A 23,993-nucleotide genomic window follows, 5' to 3' on the forward strand; every position below is an offset into this window, starting at 1 on the left:
GTGACTTTGAGACGGCAGCAGTCCGTAGAAGCACATTTTGTATTTAGAAATTACTTGTGTAATGTGCTGTATAGAGCTTTTAACATGTTTTGGTTTGATTAGGTAATTTAGAACACCCGATAAGTACATCATTTAGACTTTAAACCGAGCGTATGTAAAGGTTGTGCAGCTTTGCTTCAGAGTGTGCGCTCTTAAAATCCTTCAATTCCAATATTGCTAAAATAATCATCATGGTGTAAAAAGGGTATTATTCCTTAAACTTGTCAAGCAAATAGAAGGTGGTGTGTCAGTTGCTTTGTGCAGCAGAAATTATTCCCTCCGCCGAGGCGTCAGTCTGTCTGCCTGTTAGCAACATAACTCAAAAAGCTATGGACAAATCTTGCAATTGTTGCCAGGAACAGATTATTACATTTTGGTGATGATCCAGAAGAGATCCTGGATTATGGATCACTTTAATTTTAATTAACATTGCAGTCAATGGAGATTCAATATCTGTTCAATATCTCAGTTGATTATTGACTGATCTTTATGGAATTTGATACAGTCATGTTGGGTGGGGACCTCTATGTCACCACCGAATTGGATCCGGACTGCAGATAATATTGCAAATTTTCAAAAGTATTCGGTAGACATTGCGTTTAGCAGGATTAGAAAAACTTCTGGATAGATCTTGATGAAAAAAATCTGAAGATGGGTCTTGGTCTAATTAACATCCCCTAAAATTTTGAGAGCGATCCAGATATCTGTCTGGATTTTATTTTTTTAAATACAGATTTTACTTACAGAAAAAATATGAAATTCTAACATTTATAACTCCATTTACGGATTCCAATATCAGTTAAAAATACACATCATTTTTACTTTTCATGGATGGTGTATCAAGATAACAAGAACAATTTAGAACCTTTTGGTGTAAATCTAGTTATGAGGGGAATGAGCTGCTTGGTGGAGGTCTGTGCTCTCTGAGTGCTTTCCTAGTTTTATCTTTGGTGCCATGGTAAAGAGGGCTCACACTTGTATCACACTTCTAAATGTTATTAACAAATCAACTTAAAGCTTTACTGGATATCATCATGTTACTTCACACAACAATAGTTTAAAAGCCAGCATTTATTATTGTACTCAGTCATCTTAGTCCACAATACAAAGCACTGAGTTAAAAGAACAAAACACCAGTCGAAACCTTTTTGTATTTAAATAGACAATAAGATCCCTGACAAAAGTGCAGCACAGCCATAAATAGCCCTCAGAATATAAGGACATACAGACGGCTCATTTTTAAATATTAAGATGAAACCCCCACAAGGAATTCTCTAAACTGTGATCATACAATCCAAAAAGCTGTTAAACTTTTTACTGCAAGAGGATGATGATGTATAAAACGCTCCCACGGGCAGCTTTCAAGTTGTTTCCTCATACACTGGCTCCGATTGTGGTGGAAATAATTCATGATTTATTAGAGTTGCTTTTTGTGAGTACAAAAAAAAAAAAGAGATATTTACATGAATGTAACTGTGGAAAACTGTGGGAGCTGTTTTGTATGTTCCGGAGTAAAAAAAACATCCAATTTATGTTGTGATTTGCCTACAAGAATTGATTATCTGCCAAATATGATATTTTTAGAACATGCCTTGAAAACAGTGTAAAGTGCAGATCGACTGCATCACATTTGTTACAATAGTGTTTAAAACAACCTTCAGAATTTAAACAGCGAATACCTCCAACAAGCAGAATAAATTGAATATATGACAAGATACTCTTAATGTTAAAGACGCTTATTCCAATTTATTTTGAAAGTCAATAAAAAAAAAATCCACTGAGGTGTATATATATATATATATATGTAAATCATTGCCTGCATTCTCTGCCATCTCCAGTGGAAACAGAAGTGATGGAACTTGTCAATAAACCTGATGTCAAAAATGAAACTGGGGGTGGGGGGGTGCAACCATGTTGACTAACAGATGTCTTGCACACACGTATGTGATATACAAGGTCTCTTATGCTTGGCTTCGTCTAAGGCAACTGGCATAGATGCTCCATCCCTGGACACCAGCCAGTGCTACACACACTTGGTCCTTATTCTGCTCCTCCTCCTCTTTGGCAAGCAGTGGTCTCTTTATTCACAGAGTAGGAGGAGGAGATAGTCACATGGGTGGGCGGGTGGGGGGGGGGCTTAGCTGAAGTGGGTGTAGGAATTGGAGATTTACCTTTATCCCACTCGCCCCCGCCCCTACAATACTTCACAGAATCCAGCGGATTCCGTCATAAACCATGTAAAAACGACAAAGGTGCACGGAGGTGGAAGCTCCTCTCAGCAGGAGCAGTTCCCACAGCCCTTAACGCTGTTGAGGATCTCCTCCTGCAGTCTCTTCCTCTCCTCCTCTTTCTGGGACAGGCGATCAGTCGGCAGCTTGGACGACTCCCGGCTGTTGTTGTTGAGAATTTTGCTGTTCTGAGTGTTCCACAGTTCTGCGTACAAGCTGCTCGGGTTGGTGAGGAGGGCCTGGTGGTTGCCTCGTTCCGCCACCTTACCCTAAGCAAAGGCAGTAACACAGTCAGAGCAGAGAATCGAGTGGAGGAAGAGACAAAACGAACATTGTTCCAAGTAACGGCTGCAGCACAGACGGAGTTAAAGTGAAGATGGCGTGAAGACAGAGCTATAGTTGGCATCTCTGCGTGGCGACGCAACAGTGACCACGCTGCAGAGAGTCAGCTCCCCTCTAGAATCCCAGCCGCCTCCCCAACAACTGTTGCAATTTCTCTCACAAAAAACAAGGCCTCGCAGACGCACACACACACACACATGCATCAACACGCAACAGACGCACACCCCACCCACACAGTCAAACACAAATGAAGGCACACCCCCCCCCCCACCTACAATGAGCATGCAGAGGTGTTGGCATCATCTTTTAGTGCACCCAAGACAAGCATGTGACTGCCTTCACTCGTTATTTTAATGAGCGCCGCAGGCAGTCCCTCTGGTGACACCAGCACACACACACACACACACACACACGCACGGCTGTTCGGCATGACCCTCTGATCCCTGCTATCCGACTCTGGAAATGTGGAACGACACATGCTCCCCGCCACAGTTCAAAGTCGTTTCCTATTTCATCCTGTGTGACTGTGGAACGCGTGGAAACGTCACTTCATCCGGGTGATATTCAATATTAACTCTAATTTTATAATAACAGACTTCACTCCTGCATTTAGAGTGCCTTAAGCCCAACCCATTATGTGCTGCAGCATTTTCCCCCTCATATTATATTTCCCTAATGTACAACACAATTACAGCACCCAATAAAGTGTACTGTCGCTCTCTAAAATCTAAATATCCTCTCCTCCGTTGCCCCTCCAGCCTGAATCAGACGCTTCTGATATACCATAGAGTCGGACCGTGTCGCTGGTGGAGTCTACTGAAATAAATGTTCAGTCTTGGGTGAGGACTCATCAGTGTCTGGGAAGCCGGCCCATACTTTATTAGTCACCGAGACAAATGAGAAATGCCATCTGACCAAAGCCAGCCAGTCGAGTCTGACTGCTTTAATGAGCCCTTATGGAGAAAATAATACATTCAATCCCACCAACAGCGTTCTGCTGTCGAAGTCAATGAGAAAAGCTAAACAGAGAATGTTTGCATTACATGCTGCAGAAAGGTGACTCACATTAAATGAGCTGCAAAAACAGAGGCTACTTGGACATTTCTTGTTGCTGGCAGATAGAGTGCACTGAAGGTCGTGCAGAGTACAGGCCATTATCTCCCACCTCAATGTGAAATTGCCAAATTGGACTAGCAATCTAGTGCAGAACATGTTTGTACTCAAAAATCATAGGATTTTTGTTTTTTTTATGATCCTGACATTACAACAAGAAATGTTAATGAGGTCAATGAGATCAAGTAAAAATGTAAGTAGATGAATTTTTACCTCATTGAGCACAATAATCTCATCAGCGTCTACGATGGTGGAAAGCCTGTGGGCAATGAACATCGATGTCCTGTCCTTCACCATCACCTTCATCGAGGCCAGTATGTTCTGGAAGTGTACACAGGCAAATGAGCTAATCACTCTGTGAAGATTAACAGGAGCATTAACCAATCCAAAACAGCAGCTCTGTTTGTATATAAGAAACAAAAGTGGAGGGGAGGCATGGAAAGCTTCTAAACTTTGGTCTGACACACAAGTTAAGTCAACAGTATGTTGCTCAGCAACATCCTCCTTCCTGAGTCTCTCCCCAATGCTTATATATGGTTATTTAAAAATACTTTTTTTGAAAGGTAACATAAAATCTCAATTAACATCCACATCTACCCACTCATTCTCTTGAAGTTCAGAGAGGCCATGCAAAACTTTCTCATTAAATGTAATATTTACTAAGACTGAGGAGAGGGGGGGGGGGGGGGGGGGGGTTAAGATGAGGTGGAGAACTGGTGGGAGAAAACAGCGGCAGGTGGCAGAGATGAACGGGGGGGGGGGGGGTTGTCTGCGTGTTTTGGGTGCTGCAGGAGTGAGCCGAGTGGGCGTGCAGGTACGGTGAGGTATCAAACTGGACGTGTGGCAGAAGACGGGCATCTGTGGGCCTGCTCTGTTTGCATGCATGTGCGGGTCAGCGTTAAAATGTTCAGGCGTGGTCAGGCCAACCTCCTCTGTGATGGAGTCGAGGGAGGACGTCGCCTCGTCATACAGGAGGATGGGCGGATTCTTCAGGATCGCGCGGGCTATGGCGACACGTTGCTTCTCCCCTCCTGAAACAAAACAACAGTCGTTGTAAAAATAAAAGCAAACCAGGCTAAATACAAAAGGTTTGAAATATGCAAGCCCTTCTTCATCAGGTAATTATCTAAAACGGAGGGCTAGCACTCTCTCTCACACACACACACACACACACACTAATGCTACAGGCTTCAGACTGGGGAAACAGACTTTGATTTCACTGAGAGAAAAAAAGCAGCAGGACACAAAGAGTTCTCCCACTGTGTTGGAGCTCTGTGTGGCATTTTTGAAAGATAGTAACATTCAGCAGATATAAATATTTCTGGCAGTGAAGAACGGCAACGAAGGAAGTTAGAAGCCCCCTCTGACAAACTCCCTGGAAGATGTCAGAAACAGAAGCATTGAAATTAACGAGAACTTTGTCATGTCTTTATTTGGCCCGTTCTGTGATTCGCTTATAAAGATATTGGTGCCGCCATCATGAGCACCGGAGGCAGCAGGTGACGGAAGATGTTTCCACATTATTCAGCCGGAGGAGAAAAGCAGGCTTTTAACCAAATTAACTTTCTTAACTCATTTTTGTCAATATATTTTTTGACAAAAAGTCACACAGCAAATGTTGGATGGGTTGTGGGTGTGATGCCCCAGCAGCAGAAACAATATGTGCAATCCCGATTAAAAGAGACACCGTGAAGCACTGATTATTGATTATTTAAACGTTGCGTACGGGGCACTTCATTGAAATAGTCATCCTCCAGATGAAAACGGAGTTACCTTTCACGTTTCTGACCACAGCTTTTAGTTTCTCAGCGTTTATGCCCGTTAACATTTGCTTCAGCTCTAATCGTCCTCTAATCAGAGGAGCTGGTCTTCAGACCCAGCATTTGTAAATGATGCAGTTGAATCCTGCTAACTCAAGATAGCAATGTAGCTGTCCACACTTTGTTTATAGACAACCTAAGACAAGAAAAGCATGATGGGCCACTTGGAGGCTGCCTCCCGGGTGGATGTGGCCCAGGGGCCACCAACTCAGTCACGATTTATGTGTACGCCTACATAGCTGCACCGCAACTATTTATAAATCCCACTAGGACGATGCCATGACGCATTCTCTGCCTCTAATTGAGTTGGTATGAAGATGATTCTCCCATGGATGAAAAACAATTAAAATACGCAACAATTACATCAGCCTTTAAATATATTTTTTTAAAGGTTATATTGTCAGTATATGGCAAGCGTTCTGCTAATTTTGCAAACTGTGTGTGTGTGTGAGAGAGAGAGAGCGAGAGAGCGCAAGAGAGAGCGAGAGAGCGCAAGAGAGAGCGAGAGAGAGCGAGAGAGAGACTGCACTGTGTATCTTTCTCCTCCTACATGCAGACAAGGGAAACTGGAGTATGGAAACATCAGAAGAGATCTTTTCCTCTAGAATTAGGTTACGGACGTCGCTGATTCAGGGAGCCATGCTACATGTCCCCCAGTCCTACAACGCTGTTCCAGTGATTCTTCATCTCAGACAATGAAGAGGAGATAATGGCGCCGGGCTGCAGGCAAGCACCATTAGATGATCATGGTCTTCAAAAATGGCAACACAGTTAAAAGAAGTTTAAAATAGACTTAGTGAGGACTGACCTTTTGAGAACATGTCATATTGACCAGATTTACTAGAAAGGGGAAAGCACCACTTTAAATTACTTTCTTCATAGCCCAGAAATAGTTATCTGAGTTTGATTTATTTGTTTGCATTAGGCACGCTCTTTAAACATCAGCACCTTTTAAATTAAAATGTTATCGTGTGTTTTGTGCTGTGCACTTTGATTTAAAATGTGTAACAACATGCTATTGAAATATATTATTGGGTGCAACTATATCATGTCCTGGTGTCTTTACACTGTTCACATGCAGATCAAGTCTAAATCCTCGGCTTGTTTTCGTGGACTACATGAGTCACTATGAGAATGAAGCTAGGAGCCAGATATGACACAGAAATGTGCTATTACTGCAGATGAGCTACATGCAAAGTGTAAACTGAAATATTCTACGTGACGTTTATCCATCTCAGTCATATTTCTCTGTCAGTAACTAAAACATGGCAATTACATCCTGATAAATATTCTTGGCAGCAGACAGAGGACAATTAGAGGACTGGGGCTCTGGTACGTCGCTTCATTTCGTTAAGTAATTGTACAGAAATAACCAGGTGTGCACAATGTACATTCAAATGTTAAGTTGTACAACTGATCAAGCGTCACTGATCAAAATGTTATTGATGATGAGACAATGTTTTGATGGCACCATTTCTGATTTCAGGAAATATTCGGTGGGTGATCACATCGTGCGTAATGCCGTTGAGATTTCAGCAACCACCGCATGAATCATTAACAGCCCGAGTCAATTATTTAAAAACAGATTTTTAAATAAAACCTTTTTCTTTTCACTCGTTTTTAAATTTAGTCGAACAAAGTCAGATATGTGAGGGTCACCAGGGTCCCTTATCATTAAAATAAAATCTTATAGGGAAAACATTTCATTAAAAAAAGAAAGAGCAGATTTAAAATGATAAATAAGTGAAAATAAATGCTCCAGCCTTTTGAATAGAACAGTAATCTGCCCCTGCTCGCTTTGGCTGAAGATAAATCATGAATTAATTATTAACAGGTCATGAAATGATTTCTGAATTGTACATTTTTGAGTTTAGTATGGCACAGAGTCATAAAGCACACAGTTCTTTTACTGCCTTCTGCGGAGGAGAGCATTTTTTTTTATAGTAGTCATTATAGTGCAGCAAACCTGACAGCTTGAGGCCCCGCTCCCCAACCTGGGTGTCATAGCCATGGGGCATCCTGAGGATAGCATCATGGATGCCTGCTAGACGCGCCACTTGGAACACTTCCTCCGGTGTAGCGTTGATGTTTCCGTACTGCAGGTTGTAGAAGATGGTGTTGTGGAACAGAACAGCATCCTGACAACAACACAGAGGGGGAAAAAAAATGAGGCTTCAGAGAACGTTTTTATTGCAGCAGAGGCAGAGGACGACACACACGCAGACAAGGGGAGGAGGGAGAAAGAGGAAGAACGCAAATGACAAAAATACTGTTCATGTACCATCTGTTCAGATCAGCCTATGAGCTCACTAACCTAACTGAATCCCACTCATTCTGGATGCTGTTTTAATGTTTATGATGCCTTCTTGTTGAATACATTTACCTAAAAATGACTCTGAATGGAGTATGCAACATTGACCACTGAAAAGTCAAACTTAGATAAATGTACATTTCATTTGTGGTGAAATGGCTTGAAATTGTTTTGTTTTTTTAATCTGTGGAGAGAAAATAATTGCTATACTTCTTCCAATGAGGTAATAGTTTGTTTGTCTGTTAGCAGGATTAAGGACCTGATAGAGGGGGGGGAAATCTACATAATGTTTTATATACAAGTGTTCTAATTTATTTTGCTAAATCTTGATTTTTTTCATGGAAAATGCAGATGCATGTGTCGGCTTGTATCCATAATCTTTTTCGGGGGGGGGGGGGTGTTTCCATTTCCAACAATTATGCAAAAACGTCCGCATAGAACTTCATGACATTTGGTAAAATGATTTAGCATTTAAACATCATTTTGAAGTGAATCTGGAAAAAGGACAAATTATTTTCCAAAATTTTGTTGGACATATTTGTCAATTATTCATTCCCTATTTGACAGATTACAATGGAACTGTGTAGAAGGTTGGATCATGTCCCAAAGAAGCCACCTTTAAAAACGGGAGAGTATGCGGATAAAGGAATTTCTTTCACTTGCTTTAACTTTGCAAAATTGGAAATGTTTCAGCATTTGTAATTAATGATGGCAAAATTATTGAACCAATTACTATACATCCTTTTGTAAGGATGGTTCATGACACAGGAACGCCAGACAAACAGCAGACAGAGGGAATGTTACACGCGGCTGAGTTCATTCCCTTTTATAAATCGTTTTGCATTGCCCCTGGGATCGGCGCTAGTAGCTCCCGTGACTCTCAAAGCGGAAAAGCAGCAGAAAATGGATGGATGGATGGATGGATTGTGTGCCTCAGACCTGAGGTACGACTCCCAACGACTTCCTCAGGCTGTCTAGGCTGACGTCTTGGATATTCCTCCCAGCTATGAAGATTTTCCCCTGCTGGGGCTCGTAGAAGCGGAACAAGAGGCGCACAATGGTGCTCTTCCTGCAACCAGACGTGGAACCAATCGTCAGAATAATTCTGTCTGTGAGCCCCCCCTGCCCCGCCCAGTCTTCTGATGATATCTGATGATAAGACTGTGCTGCACATACAAATGAGGTGACACATATCTAGCTAAAGGTTTGACACTGTCTGAGGACGACCTACCCTGATCCGCTGCTACCAACTATAGCCACCTTCTTCCCAGCAGGCACTTCAAAGGACACTCCATTTAAGACTTTCTGGCCCTCCAGGTATTCAAAGTAGACGTCCTCGAAGCGGATGGTGGCCTCCTGTGGTGAGATGCTTAATACCGGGGCGCGATCATTCTCCTGGATAAAATCATCAGAGCCGTGAGAGGGAAGACGGATGCAGAACAGCCAGAGGCAGACGAGGCTTAACATAATGAAACGTTATTTCTACACCTTGAAAAGAGGGATCAGCACCGAGCTGACATCGCATTAAGCAGAGATATTTAAAGCCAAATTGGAAGACATTACAAAAAAAATAAAAAACATTGGAATCTTCACACACCGCCCTTCATGGTGACTCAAGGATCAATAGGCGTGAAAACTTTCAGTATACTGAGCTGAGCCACAGTGATGAGCGGCAGCAAAGGTCAGAAGTGAATAACACTCCAGCAATACTCAGAGTTAAAGCCTGATTCTCTCACTTCCTTTACTAGATAATAGCAACATAAACAGCCTAAATTCAACTCAGCCCATCAATATAAATAACTCACAGTGCATTAGTATAAACAGATTGTTCCATCAAAAAAAAGCCCAAATCTTTTTTCAATTAATGTTGTCTAGCAGTGGAGTTTGAAATTCTTTTCCATCTACATAATAGGCTAATGTTTTTCGCTGAAAGCATTCAGACAGTAATGGCCTGCTGGGCAGTGCTGTTCCATTGGGAGTCACAATAGAGATGTGTAAGAGCCAGAAAAATATCCCGACAGATTCATTTCTCCTTCTGTAATTACAGGGTGGGGACGGGGATGGCATTCATGTTGTTCAGGAAGCCAACTGACTTCAAAGACCTCTGATGCACGGTGTGCTCCGGCTTTATCCAGATAAGCAAAATACAAAATAATTGCTGCAAAAACAGTAACAGTGGATTTACAATTTAAAACCTGTCCATTTTTGTGGCGCTTAACCTCATATAAAGGGCAGTAGATGTTAAGAAGCACTCGAATGAAATGTTTAGTTAATGAATCCATTAGTCAAATGCCAGACAACAATTTTCATAACATTTCATCATCTGCCTACAAAAACACAAAACACAAAAATAAGAATTTGAATTTATTTCCTGATGTGTTTTCCCTGCCATAATCGATTTATCAACTAAACATTTCATTCTAGTGATTCCTAACATCTAGAGCCATTAATCAATACAGTAGTAAATAGAACACCTTTGGGTTTCACCACTGGCCATATAAAAAAAAAAACAGTTTGAACGCAGCACCTCTGGCTCTGGGGAATTATGTTTTTTTTACCATTAACCAATCATATACAAGTAAGACAATTAAATTGTTAATCAAGATTACATTTGTTATCTTGATATATATATATATATTTATATATATATATATATATTAATCTTGATACGAAACACACTAAACAGCATGTCACGCTCTTTAAGTTTTAACAAATGAAGAAACCTCAGATTTGCAAACGATGAGCCCTAAATACTATATCTGAAGACAATATGCCATTATGTCCAGCGTTAACAGTGTCGTAACTACGTTACAGCTTTTTGTGCAGCCACTTGTACAATTGGATATTTTATGTGTCTCACAGTAGATACAGGAGAAACATAAAAGCTGCTTTGGTTTCTCAAGCAGATTTTTAAATTAAACTCTATGCTTGTTCTTTACTTGTATTAAAAACCCATCCCTAATTTTCTCAGTATGTCAGTATGAAATACAAAAAAAAAAAAAAGCAATTACTTTTAAAGTGCGTGTCAAGCTGACAAGTTACCTTGATCTTCGTATCAATGTTGAGGAGGGTGAAGAGAGTGTTCATGTCTATCAGGGCCTGCCGGGTCTCTCTGTACACGGTACCCAGGAAGTTGAGGGGGAGGGAGAGCTGGAAGAGCAAGCCGTTCACCATCACCAGGTCTCCCACAGTCATGGAACCTACACACAGCAACAGCACATCTCAGACAGACACGCAAACGTATCTATACTGCATCAGATTTTTGATACACACACACAAAAATATATATATATATATATTCAAGTTGTAAAAGCAGACAAAGTGTAATACAGCGCCCACCCACTGTGATTTCCATTATCCAGTTCAATTAAGACTTAACTTCATGTCATTTTCTTCTGCACGTTAATATCGAACTTTCACATTTCTAAATTATATTTTACTCTAACTGTGCTGTGGTTAGATTATGGGCTGGAAGACGTATATATAAAAGTAACAAAACTAATAGGCCGGCCTGATGACCACCCAATATGTTTTCATGGTTTTTCAATATTAACAGAATTATTTTCCACAAAAATGGCAGCAAGCACGGACTCAAAACAACTGACCCACCTGCAGCGATGCCCTTGCTGGCGAGCAGCATAATGCCTGTGAGGCCGACGCTGAAGATGGCACTCTGGCCAAAGTTGAGCATGGCGAGCGTGGATGTGGTTTTTAAAGAGGCTGATTCGTAGCTCTTCAGGAACCCGTCATACCTCTCAGCTTCATACTTCTCGTTATTGAAGTACTACAGCCAAAATGACAAAAAATAAAGAGAGGGAGGAACGAAGAAAGGGAGTGAGAGACGGGAGCATACGGCACAGAGATAACATAGAGTCTCACAAAAGGAAAGGAAATTGTGAAAGGACGAGGACACGAGACAAACAGAAAATATGGTCAAGGCTAAAGGTTTAGGAAGCATGCAGAGGATGTCGGGCAAAAAGACGTTTCAGCACAGCCTGCCTTAATGCTGGATTTGTTCTCAGTGGCCGCTCTGGGCATCATCTAAGTCTTGCTTTGCTTTTAAAGCAGGGTTTTTTTTTCTTCATGTCTCTGTACCTTCATCTCCTCCCCGCTAATCGTAAGAATGTGGAGGGCAATAATATAAAATCCAGAGCCTGCCCTGGATGTTAGGCTCTGGCAGAATGTAGTGATTGTAAGAAAATGAATTGTTCAGGAACAGTACACGATTACAAAAGCAACGGTTTCTAAGTATCACTTGCACATTAAACAAGAGTTGCTGCAGAGAATTCATCGCTGGCACCGTCATCGGTCTCAGCATTCCCGTCTGCAACAGCTTACAGAGACATCTAAGAACAAAGCACAGATCGCTCTCAAGTGTTACACCATCCAAGCAGCTCCAATGTTTTACTGACAAATACAGCCAGAGAATTTAGAGAGAGAGGAAAGAACAACATTCATAATGAGACGCAGTTCTTAAATTCAGCACATAAAAACTATGGCACAATCAAAACAACCACCCTCTTCAACTCTGCTGCCAATTAACTAATATTGCTTTTAGTGTAGTTTGGACTATTGTTCCTCTGCTCTGGCTAAGTGGGCGATTTGCTTCTCTGGCTAACGGCAGTGGTGCTGCGCTGCTACCAACTTGCCACCGATTTGCATACAAGGAAATGCAGGAAATCAGAAAGGGAGAGAGAGAGAGAAGAAAGTAGCGCATGGAAGGCAAACAAGAAGCAGTGCAAGGCACCGTGCTCAGGTTCTCATCCAGCCCTTTGTGAAAGTGGAACGGATTTCTGAGTGGGCGGAGATCTAATTACATATGCACACTCACAGCTCAGAGTGATGCTAAATCCGGCCGCATTGGCACAGATGACACAAAATACCACAGAAGAAAACATTAAGCAAAAAACAGGACGCACAATAATACAGCAAGGAAAATAACATGGGTACCAAAGATATCTGGAACAGCCAACAAAGCACTTAAAACTGGATATTAATAGTACTTAAATGTTTACTACTCATAATGGGTTTACCTCAAAGGAGGCTTAAAGCAGCAAAAGATGAACATTCAGGACAAGCATCAGGCAATATTTAGATCCTCGACACGCCAGGAGGGCACAGGCACCGAAAAGCACCCTGACCCTCAGCCCACTAAAACGGACAGTGGTGGACACGTCCTGTCCAAAACACAGCAAGACCATTAACAGGCTGATCAAAATGAAATTAATATTAAAATCAGCAGCACAATGTCAAATGTCAGCTGCCTGCATGTAAACAATATGTGCATGTAAATTGGTTTCACGATTTTCACCACGATTGCTATTGCAGCTGTTACCACAGTCGTGTGACGCCTACTGTTAGGTTTAGCTCATTATCGCCATTTCCTTTTGCTGGTGAAGGCGCCAGGAGTGCATATTGTGGAATACAGCATGAATAGCAGGAGCTCCTGTCATGTTTGGATATTCCGGCATGCCCGTCACCATTTGTGTCGGCTACTCTTCTAACAAGCAGCACACCAGCAGCTTCACACACCATTGTCACTACATTTGGTACGAGGTGGACAATAGTGAACGCTAAGTTATGCTCTTGATTCCAGCTGCACAGTAGAACTACGGCTCAGTTGCACCGTGATCCATGGAGTATTTAAGACACCTGAGCTGCAGATCTGTCTCCACACTCTGCAGAAGCCGATCAACGACCATGGGCTTAAAGACGTGCGTATGCTAACTAGCCGCAAGCATAATTCCAGTCCCAAAGATTCATTCCCCATCCAGTTACAATGACCTCCACCGTTATGAAGTGGTCGTGCTCAATATTAAATCTGCTGTACATTGTAGTTTTCTGTGTGCTGTGCTTATTCCCAGAGAGAGAAAGGGTTTTTTCGATTTTGCTTGTACAACTGACAATAAAGGAATCTTGAATCTTATTGTTGTAAAAGCCAGGTTTAACCCCCCCCCCCCCCCCTGAGTTGTCTTGATATGAGAAGTAGATTTCACCTTGCAGAGGTGTGCTGATGGCTGTCTTCTTCCCTGGGGTATTTTAAATAGCATGTTATTTCTAGTGAAGCCTGCTGCTGTTTTTGTGTTGCTACTGCTTGGGGGGGGGGGGGGGTTGAGGTGTGGTCGGGGGTGTTGTTAACCATTGTACAGCGATTGTACGGTGCTTTTTTTCATAGAGTTTTAATGTCCGAGGAGTCTTAATGTGATCATCAGGCTGTCCTGAAGCTATTGCTTTTGGAATCAACGAGAAATTGGGGAAATCCTTGGTGGCAGCTTGTGTTCTTTGAATGTCAGCGTTTGAAATCAACTACTTTCACAGATGCAAGTAAAATGCCATCCCCTTTAGTCATGAAACCTATGAACAGCTGTGCGTCCATGGGAATGTCATCTCAATCAAAATTATATTAAGAAAAAACAGCCAATAAAATTGGATTGCTGGCTCACTCTCATTAGATTGGATCAATACCTCGTTTTCTAAGGGCTTCAGTGAATATCTGTCCAGATCAGTTCAGGAAAAGGTGTAAGTTTGCAATAATTTCACTACCAGTGAACTTTGCCCTCATTCAAACACACATATGATGGTCTATCGATGAGGATATGAATCTCGTACAGCCTGTAATAAATCTCACCAAATGCTGACACGCCATAACAATTAGTTTCCATAATTACACCTCCAACCTGGTTCTGTGAGCTTACATTCATGTGACACTGCCCTACAACACAAGATGGAACATGAAAACCTTTATGTAAACCTGGCGGCCCACATTATGCTCCTCTCAAAAATGCAAACTTTGCAGTGGCATGGAGTCTGTCATGTAAAATGTAGGAAGAAGAAGAAGAACGTGAGAGATGAAGAGGTAGACCGACTATTCTTTCATTATAGGGTAAAAATATTCAACTAAATGAGCCTGGCTTCAGTAGGCGAGAGGGAAAAGACAGAAGGTCGCACACATGCAGAGTTAACAAATGATGAAAAGTGAGAACAGAAGAGGACTTTGGTCGTGCGGTGACTCAACCTCACCTTGACAGTTTCGTAGTTGAGTAGCGAGTCGATAGCTGTGTTCCCGGCTTCGTTGTCTGCTTTGTTCATTTCTATCCGGAAGCGAGTCCTGCGCAAAAAAGACACTTTCTCAATCCCCAAGGTACTTTCTTATGAACGGAACTAATAACTGAATCTCGGATTTTTCAATCTGTAAATGGGGTTTTCAATATTAAAATGTAATACATTTTACCGACTCCATTCTGAATCCAATCCGGATGAAATTCGGCGGAAAGATAGAGGTCCCCACCCTACATGACTGTGCCAAATTCCATAACAATCGGTCAATAATCAACCACGAGATATTGAGGAACAAAGTGATCCAGAATTCAGGATCTCTTCTGGATCGTCTCCAAAAATAAGAATCTGTTGCTGGTAACATTCCCAAACCTTTCTGTAAATTTCATCCAGATCCGTCCAGAACTTTTTGAGTTATCTTGCTAACGGACAGACGGACGGACGGACAGACAGACAAAGGCCGGCACTTGCATAGCCTCCGCCTTGCCTCGGCGGCGGTAATAACATAAAGGTCTGAACTAGAGATGCCGGTCTGGCACAAACACCATTGCTGTTACCTCCACTGTGTGAAGAAAACGGTGTAGATGGCGTACGCAGATAAGGTACTCAAGGCCACTGCTGCAAACTGTCCACCAAACTTGTAATACTGCAGAAGAGAGGCGCACAGTCAAAACGAGCGAGCCACACCGAGGCTCAGCAGGTTAGTGACAAACAGTCGAGCAACTAGACTCTGTTGGAATCACCAAGCGCTTAGAGAATGTACTGGTTTTCACCACGCCACTACGAAATTGAGCATTACAAATGAAGAGGAAACTACAAGAGCTAATCATACTAATGCTTCAGCTACTTGGCCAATTGAATCTGCCCTAATTACAGAGCAGCTGACAATATAGTCCAGACAGGAGTAATTGCAGGAAGCTGTAGATGAACAACTCTTTCACTCTTTCAAGACATAACCATTAGGCTGCAACAAAGCTCTGGGATTTATAATGGCCAATAATTAATTCCGGAAGTTGCCACCAAAAGGTTCATGGGGAGTTATTTTATATTTTCAACGTAAATGAGACAGTATCCCCAAAATACTTTTCCGGACAACCTGGTGTGAAGATTGCCACTGTGATGGAGGACTTTGGGATAACATGACAGAGAGGAACAGCGTCAAGAAAAACAAAAGCAAGACATTTGTATGGAGCGCTACTGATAGTCAATAACAATTCCAAAAAGGTCCTGATTGCCTTCATGAGTATCTTTGTGCACGCATATCACAGTAAGACTCACCAAAATGGAACTGACAAGCACCATCTCAAAGAAAGTGGGTCCAAGATTGAATATGAGTGCACTAAGGACAAAAGAAATGCCCCGTGTGCCACGATCAATGGCTTTTGACAGCGCTCCCGTCTGGCGGCTGAGATGAAATCCCAGATCTAAACTGTGCAAGTGCAGGAAGACGTTCTTGGCGATGCGTCGGATGGAGCTCTGGGCCACTTTGCCGAACACGGTGTTCCTCAGCTCATTGAAAAGGGCGGCACAAGACCTTGACGCCCCATCTGGGATAAACGGAAAAGATGGAGAGGTTAAAACAAACGCTGCAAAAAGCAGGACAGTCCAGACCGTGTGAATGGGTGCTAGCAAGAGAGAATGTATCTTCACTCTGAACACAAAGGATTGTTATGTTGCACACAAAGGCCAACTCTTGCTTTAACTTTAAGATGGACCAGTATTGAGACAGAAAGGACTGGACACTTGCTCCAGAGTGAGGACAGGGCAAGTTATTTACGTCATCTCTGGTCTGAGAGCGACACTCTACAGCACCAGGAGCCTCCCCAGACGTCTGTAATTACAAAGCACGATGCAGCCTGGAGCCTCTCTACGATCACTGGCCAGCACGCGGCAGAGAGAGGGGAATGGGGGGGGGGGGGATATCTGATGGATCACATGCAGAATACGAGAGAATACGTGGAGGCAGAAGGCAAGAGGAGAGGGAGGTGACTTCTAACTGTGTCAGGAGCAGATTAGACCAAGTTAGACCTAATTACAATATTATCTGTGTCTTGATTTTCCTCCGGCTGAGCACTATAATGAGAGTGGGTACGCACGTGCAGCATTTCCCTAAGTCTAATTTTATCGTCTGGCATTTTGGGAGTAAAGGATATTACCGTATATGTGTTGCTCTGTAATTATTTCAGTCCAATAAAAATCACAATTTCTTATTATTACAATTAATGGCGTGAGCTCTCCTTTCTCACAGTTATATCAGCAGATCGCTCGAATAATTCTCACAAATTAATATTAGAGTGTGTTTGAATGGCAGAATGGCTTTCCTGCGGTGATTTCGGAGAGTTGTGCGAACACACGACTGAAGTCGGGTGATAATCGCTCTGTCTGCCGTCTTCAGGGGCTGTAATGTGGCGTTAAATAGGAATGCTCATATAATGAACAATGTGTCCACATTTGACAAGGCATGATGAGCACTGTGCTCCCCTTTCTGCCAAATTACACTCATCACAGCAGGCTCCAAAATACGGGAGCCCCCGAGTGTTGCAAAGAGGGAACGAAAAATACAACGCCTTTCTTCAAGAGAAACCCGTTCATTTTTCCTTGTCAACTTAATTTGTCTTGTCTGGAGCTGTGTTCATGTGCTCCAATTATTCAACAGCCAGAATTGGTGTGCAACTAAGTGGGCTCATTAAAATAAGTGGCTACAGGACAAGTGTATATTGCATCCAAGATGATCTTCCCTCAAGGCCAGTAACTTGCGTCGGGTGTCAGCTTCACAATATCTATTTTTTTTAAATTTATTTTTGCTTTTTATAAGCAGCTCATTTAATTTATTCCATGACCTCTCTTTCACAGGTGCCATTTGGACAGAGGCAAGAAAGAAGGGAGGAACTCTCAAAGAATGAAGTGAAAGAAACATCCCTGGCCTTTGGGTAAGACCAAAAAAAATTCACTTCAATTGGGAGAGAATGTTTACAATTTCTTCCCTGCTGCTTTAGAAAGGCGCCGAGCTCTGTGTGTTTGGAGAGCAAACAGATATCATCTAAAATATTGTCAGTGTTCACAAGAAGGCCTGCTGAGATTGAAATCAAGTGAACTCAGAATGGATTGATGCGAACTGAACTTTGCAGAACAGAACGCCTGATGTAGAGCGTGTCAGGGAAAGCCACAGGTTGCAGCGTGGCCAGGGTGCGTGTTTGGAAAGGTCAGCGTGTAGATAATAGGTAGTCAAGCCGTCCCACTCCGACGAGCCCGGCACCTGCCAGAGCAAATGCAAGTCTGTGACTCACAGCCAATCAGCATGGCCGTCGCCATGGTAACCACAGTGCTTGGCGCGTCACTCAGGTTCAGCATGTGTTCCGACATCTGGTTAAGCTCGTCTACTGCATACTTAAACATGAAGGGAACCGTCACGTTGGTGATCTGGGAAGCAGAGAGGGATCGGGGGGGAAAGGGGGGAGTGTTAAGAAGAGGAAAAAAACATTCTTCCAACAGCCTATTTACTCTACGCATGTGTGTGTCGTCTGTGTGTGTAAATCACCACACGCACACTAGAATGGACTTCTGCTACAGTTAGGCAGTGAAGCCAACAGTCACTACCCGGGCAGTTTCAACAATAAGCACGTACGTACAGAACGTATGTTTGTCGTGGTGTGTGCATGTGTGTTTTCCTTCCTGACTGACTGACTGAGCAGTCGCTGGTGAGGTGGATGGTGCTTCCCGTTAATGGAACTGAAATGGTTATTAGCGCTAATTAAAAGCACAGGGACAGCTGCGTGACTCGGGATAGGCGGTCCGCTGTGCATTAGGACAGCCAGAAAACACATCAACACACAGCAGAGGACTGTTGTTTCATTTGAACCTCTTTACCCCCACACAGCACACAGCTGTTTGCTTTACTCCTTTCAAATTCTGCATGGAATATATTTTATCAATTAAATGCAAAAATAATTCCATACAAAAGAAAGAAATGTCATCATGATGACCCTGTGAATACCAAGGGACACTGAACAGTGTACTATTTATACTCTAAAACTACATCATGGGGTTCTTACTTGCACTTAGACAATTGACGTCCTCTGGGTGGCTAAAAACAATATCTTTGCTACCAAGGCAACAGATCATGACACAAAAATACCCTGGGCTATTATCAGAGGGCCAAAACATGTCCTCAGTTTTTACCACTATCACAAGATAAGGATGGATGTACCGTTTGAGGCCGTCAGCAGCCACCTGGAGATTAAATCAACACTATGTCAATCCGTGCCTTGCGATATGTCATCTTATAATAGAGATAGCGAGTCAAGTAGAGGAGCAGAGTGTAGGCTTTAGAGAGAATTAGCTGAGCCTTTCGAGTGAAACTTGATTCCACGCGGACAGAAAAAGCCTCATTTGAGGTAGCGGCAACCAAGAGTTTAATTTCAGCATATCCGAAATGAAAATGTCACGAATATTACAGAGTGCAGAGGTGGAATTTACTAAAACCACACGATTATTCAGTTGATTTAAAATGGCCTCAAAACACACACAAACACTCAGTGGTAGTAGTACATTTGGATTCCGTGCGCACCCACTGGCAAAAGTGTCTGGAAACGCAATTGCATGCATGTCATGCGGTCCTCGGAAGTGTACCGGTCCGTTTCAATACAATCAAACTAGACTGGCAGTCAGATTTCAAAACTCTGCCAAAGGCCTGAAAATTCTACCAGTTTGTCTCGTTTTCCTGAAATATCAGAATCAGAATCATCTTATTGCCCATGAGGGTTCACAGACTAGGATTTTTTTTCGTTGTAATCGTGCAACATACAACACAAGGTAATGGCAATAATAAAAAGCACAACTTTAGCGTTATGCTGTAGGGTCAGACATCAGTGATCTCCATGTTTGTGGGGAAAAAAATTCAAACAAATCAGTAGCATGGGATTAATTTGGATACCCAAAAAAGAAAGAAACAAAAAGGATTGGTCCTCGAGGACCAATAACCAGCTCACATGATCATTTTTGTTTAGCAAAGAATCTATTGAAGGAGGGAACACATAACCGGTTCACCATGTTCAGACATTTAGTGTGTGTCCCCCCCATGCAAGACCTCAGTCCATAACAAAGAGACATGCTCATCAAAGAATATTCATCAGCTAGAGGGACTGAAACAACCAAAACCGTCCATTTCATTTATAACACTGATGAAACCAGAGCATGGAAAAACCGTTACAGTTTGAGATCAGCACAGACCGGTGGATTTGTGTGGGATCCTCTCCTGTTGCAGAGTCACCTGAAAACACCGTGAGCTTTAAATGGTGAAAATGAGCAATTTGTTGTTGCTGTGCGATCCGTCCCCATCACATTACATTTTATGGCTCAGGTAAGAAGAATTCTGGCATTTCCATCTAAATGTCATCCAGAAAATGCAGAATGAAAAATGATTTTCCTCGTCCCTGCAGCAACATCTGTGGTGTCTGTTTGTTTAGCAAGCTCCATCTCAAGTTAAATCCTGCTTTGCATAGATTACATTATCGACATCCTGTTCCTTTTTTATTCTAATTTGGTTTCAAAAAAGGTATTATCCGTTTTCAAAAGGGAAACCTATTAAATCACACTTCTAATTAAATTGACTCCACTACAGAGCATTTGTTCAACTGAAATAACTTCTGGTTTCATTGTTCCACTACGACGCCGACGCCAGTGAACAACACACAGCCTCCTGGTTGAAGGTACAACTACCATCAGATTCCAGATCAGGAATGCTGTGATGTGTTTTGTTGATAGTAGCTTTCAAAATTCACAAAAACATTGTGAAAACTTACATGAAAAAAAGAAATCAAACATAAAAACCACAAAAATTGTAAATTGATGGGACAGTGCTAAAAGTCACTCTTTTTGGTCTCTCTCTCTCTCTCTCTCAAACATGAGAATCTAAAAATGCAAATGTTCTAAGTCATACCAAGCTGATGGTGTGTTCATTTAAAATACATCTCACTTGAACCGTTTTGTTCAAATGATGTTTCCAGATGTTCCTCACGCCGTACCTTCATGACTCAGCATTTTCAGGACCCAGATACAGGAGCTTACAGCCTGACACTGAGCGGCTAACAAAACAGAAAAACAGCCGTTTTCTGTTCTGCTACAGCTACTCATTGTTTTACTGACGCATGCATTTCTGCTATTAACAGACAAACCGTACTAGAAGTATTAGTCCTGCATAAAATTATGCGCTGGAAAATTTTCTAGGTACGGTACTGTATTATTATAAAACGGCCATTATCGGTAAACTTGCCTTGGCTCCAGCGAGCAGGCCCAGAGAGATGACAACACGGGCTCGCAGGTCCGGTCTATTCTTTGGCCACACGTAGGACATCATAGCAGAGAGGATCTGGGCTGAATTCACCTCCTTTAGCTGCGGTAGAAAAATAAAAACACATCTTCATCTAAGATTATAGCAACGGTACTGTAATATATAAATCTCTCCTGTATGGCGTAGGTCAAATGAGCCACACTACTTTCTATGCAGCAACAATCTGTTTACTACACAGTATAACCTGCTGATAATTTGCTAACATTAGTGACTCACTTTCATCTCAGAGTGATAATAATAATAATAATGTAAATATGTGTGTCTGGGCAGACACGTGGAACAGCAAATGTCAACGCGAGTCTCTCAGGACAGTCTGGGAGAAGCAATGACAGCAGTCTCCAGGTGGACCTCGGGATCCAGTCTGACACTACACATCCCAGGAGACACCTGGGCTGTCATCCCGACTGAGCTCGAGAGCGCCAACATTCTTGTTTACCCAGTCTCCACCACACAACTGCAACAGGGATGCTCCACAAAACCCCAGACTCTGCAGTAATTCCTCTAATCCACCCAATATAGACGCAGTGCCATAGAACCGAGCCGCGCAGAGAACCTTCCAACAATTACAGGGAAAATCTGCCCGACACCTGCCTTCAATCAAACACAGTGAAGCAGCGTGCAACTCTGCAAAGAGAGGATCAACAGTAGCGCTCAAATGGATGACTGAGGCGTCTGTACCATATGCAGAGCAGAGTTGTTATGCATTGATCACGTGAAGACAAAGGAATGATCACTATGATACTTTAACAGAAAGAATATAAATGGAGAAAGGTAATGTTTATTATTTCAAACCTATTATATATTTATGTGTCACACATCAGTAGATACATAAAACTTATGAATGACAACAAACGGAAGCATTTGTGACGCATCCGATACGCCTCGTCTGTTTCCTCTCTCGTCTTCCACACGTCCAGCTGAGCTAAACAAACGCTCGCTCTCAGTGCTCGTCCACATTTTCTTTGAGGATTTAAGACAGCAGCAGCTTTTTCTCTTCTGACACAGTGAAATAAACAAATAAACAAATTGGAGGTAGGAGGAATCCGGAGAGAATACGGCACGGGGAGAAACTGCACAATCCTCACAGAAAGTGAGTCGGATTCAAACCTGTGACTTTCTTGTTGTGAGGCAACAGCGCTGACTGATGATGATGAATATATTTATTAGATAGAATGTTAGAGTACAAGTACAGTCACACAGTAGCATGTATTACAGTACAAATAAAGTCAAACATCCTGTCTAAGAGGAGCATTTCAAAAAAGCCCTTGCGGTCTTGTTTCCGTTGAAAGTCCTTCGTACATAAATCATCCACAATTAACAATACAAATTTAACGATACAAATAAAAATAAAACCAATATTAAATTACTCAATTGATGCAACGTAACATTAGAAAAACAAAAATAAAATGATTTTACACCGCCAGTGCAAACTAACAATTAATCTAAAATAAATTACACCACTGATGCAAAATGACAATGAATGCCAATAAATAACTTACATAAATTACAATAAATTACTAAAGCAATTAATACGTGCAACGTAGGCATGGTGACTATTGCGCCACCATGCCAATCTGTTTCATTAAGATAAAATAAAAAGTTGCCACTCACCACATTTTTTGGATCTGCATTCAGCCGTGCTCCTGCATTTCCATGCCAACACGCTCTTTTGTCTGTAATCTGCAGGTGCTGCGAAATATCATCCATTGTTAATCTGTGTTTGGCTTTGATAACAGACACCGAGTTATTTTTTTTATTTACACTTACTTTTGCTGCCTTCAGAATTTGATGACTGTTTGGGCTCCTGCTTGTGCTCCATGTTGTGCTCTGCAGGCGTGGGTGGAAACTCGGCTGAAACACGTGGATGTTTTATGAGAGAGATGTTCCCAATATTTGCCAATTTATTAAATGAATGCTTCAAATATCAATCATTAATGTTACATAAAATAAATCCCAAGAGGTAAAATAAAAGCAAGCACATGTAATTAAAATATTGACAAACATTGTCTTTCTTGTAATTTTTTTCAAAATAGTTAGTTTAAAATCACAATCGGAGGCTTACAATGGGGTCAAAATTAAGAAATATTGTAATATGGTTTCAGAAAAAGTGTAATAATAAACCTGAGGAATGGATTGAAAATAGTTGTTTTCAGCATAAATCAATAGATCAATAATAATAAAGTGTTAGTGTTGGCTATAAATCCTGAAGTGATGAAAGCTGCGGTGACGTCACTGTTGGCTGAAGCGAGTCTTATCTTGTTTGTTGACTTGTCGATCGGCAAACACGTGACCGACACCGGACAAGCGCGCTAAACGGCGACTTTACCGGTGTTAAACACCGGGTATTGATCCCGGAGTGAGCCGTTCCGTTCTGTAAACCACTCGTTGTCATTCTAATAACGCTGGTGTTAACATTTATGAATGGCGTCTCCTGTTCTTATCACGATGACTTTTATAAAAGTTAGATGGAGACACTTTCCATCTCTAACCTTGCGGAGCGTCGCACCGAAAGCGTCGCTCTCTCCGGCCAGCGGACACTTTCACTCACCGACTTCGTGCTCTGGCGTTTCTGTTCCGTCCTATTCTCGATTGGACTTTTATTCCAAATGTGATATGAGCTCGTCTGTCGAACAAGAAGAGCCCATTTTCGTCTTTGGAAGTGACAGCCGCATTTCAGCGCTGCTATGATCGGCGCCATGTTGTTGTTGATGACGATGCAGGAAGGAGGGCGAACG

General features: G+C 42.1%; 1 protein-coding gene across 1 annotated transcript; it reads right to left on the reverse strand.

Moving 5' to 3' along the window:
• Nucleotides 1–1,067: 1,067 nt before the first annotated feature.
• On the reverse strand, nucleotides 1,068–23,957 carry abcb7 (ATP-binding cassette, sub-family B (MDR/TAP), member 7). Its single transcript, XM_068759195.1, has 16 exons — nucleotides 23,811–23,957; nucleotides 23,026–23,104; nucleotides 22,870–22,947; nucleotides 21,181–21,300; nucleotides 18,197–18,329; nucleotides 16,188–16,456; nucleotides 15,467–15,555; nucleotides 14,874–14,961; nucleotides 11,463–11,637; nucleotides 10,896–11,053; nucleotides 9,085–9,248; nucleotides 8,793–8,922; nucleotides 7,509–7,680; nucleotides 4,650–4,753; nucleotides 3,936–4,043; nucleotides 1,068–2,536 (listed from the first exon to the last, which is right to left on the reverse strand). Exons 1-16 carry the CDS (start codon nucleotides 23,954–23,956, stop codon nucleotides 2,315–2,317), a joined length of 2,235 nt encoding a protein of 744 aa, XP_068615296.1. The 5' UTR covers nucleotide 23,957; the 3' UTR covers nucleotides 1,068–2,314.
• Between the last annotated feature and the right edge of the window lie 36 nt (nucleotides 23,958–23,993).

Source organism: Brachionichthys hirsutus, unplaced genomic scaffold, assembly GCF_040956055.1.
Source record: "Brachionichthys hirsutus isolate HB-005 unplaced genomic scaffold, CSIRO-AGI_Bhir_v1 contig_1480, whole genome shotgun sequence".
NCBI classification, from domain to species: domain Eukaryota; kingdom Metazoa; phylum Chordata; class Actinopteri; order Lophiiformes; family Brachionichthyidae; genus Brachionichthys; species Brachionichthys hirsutus.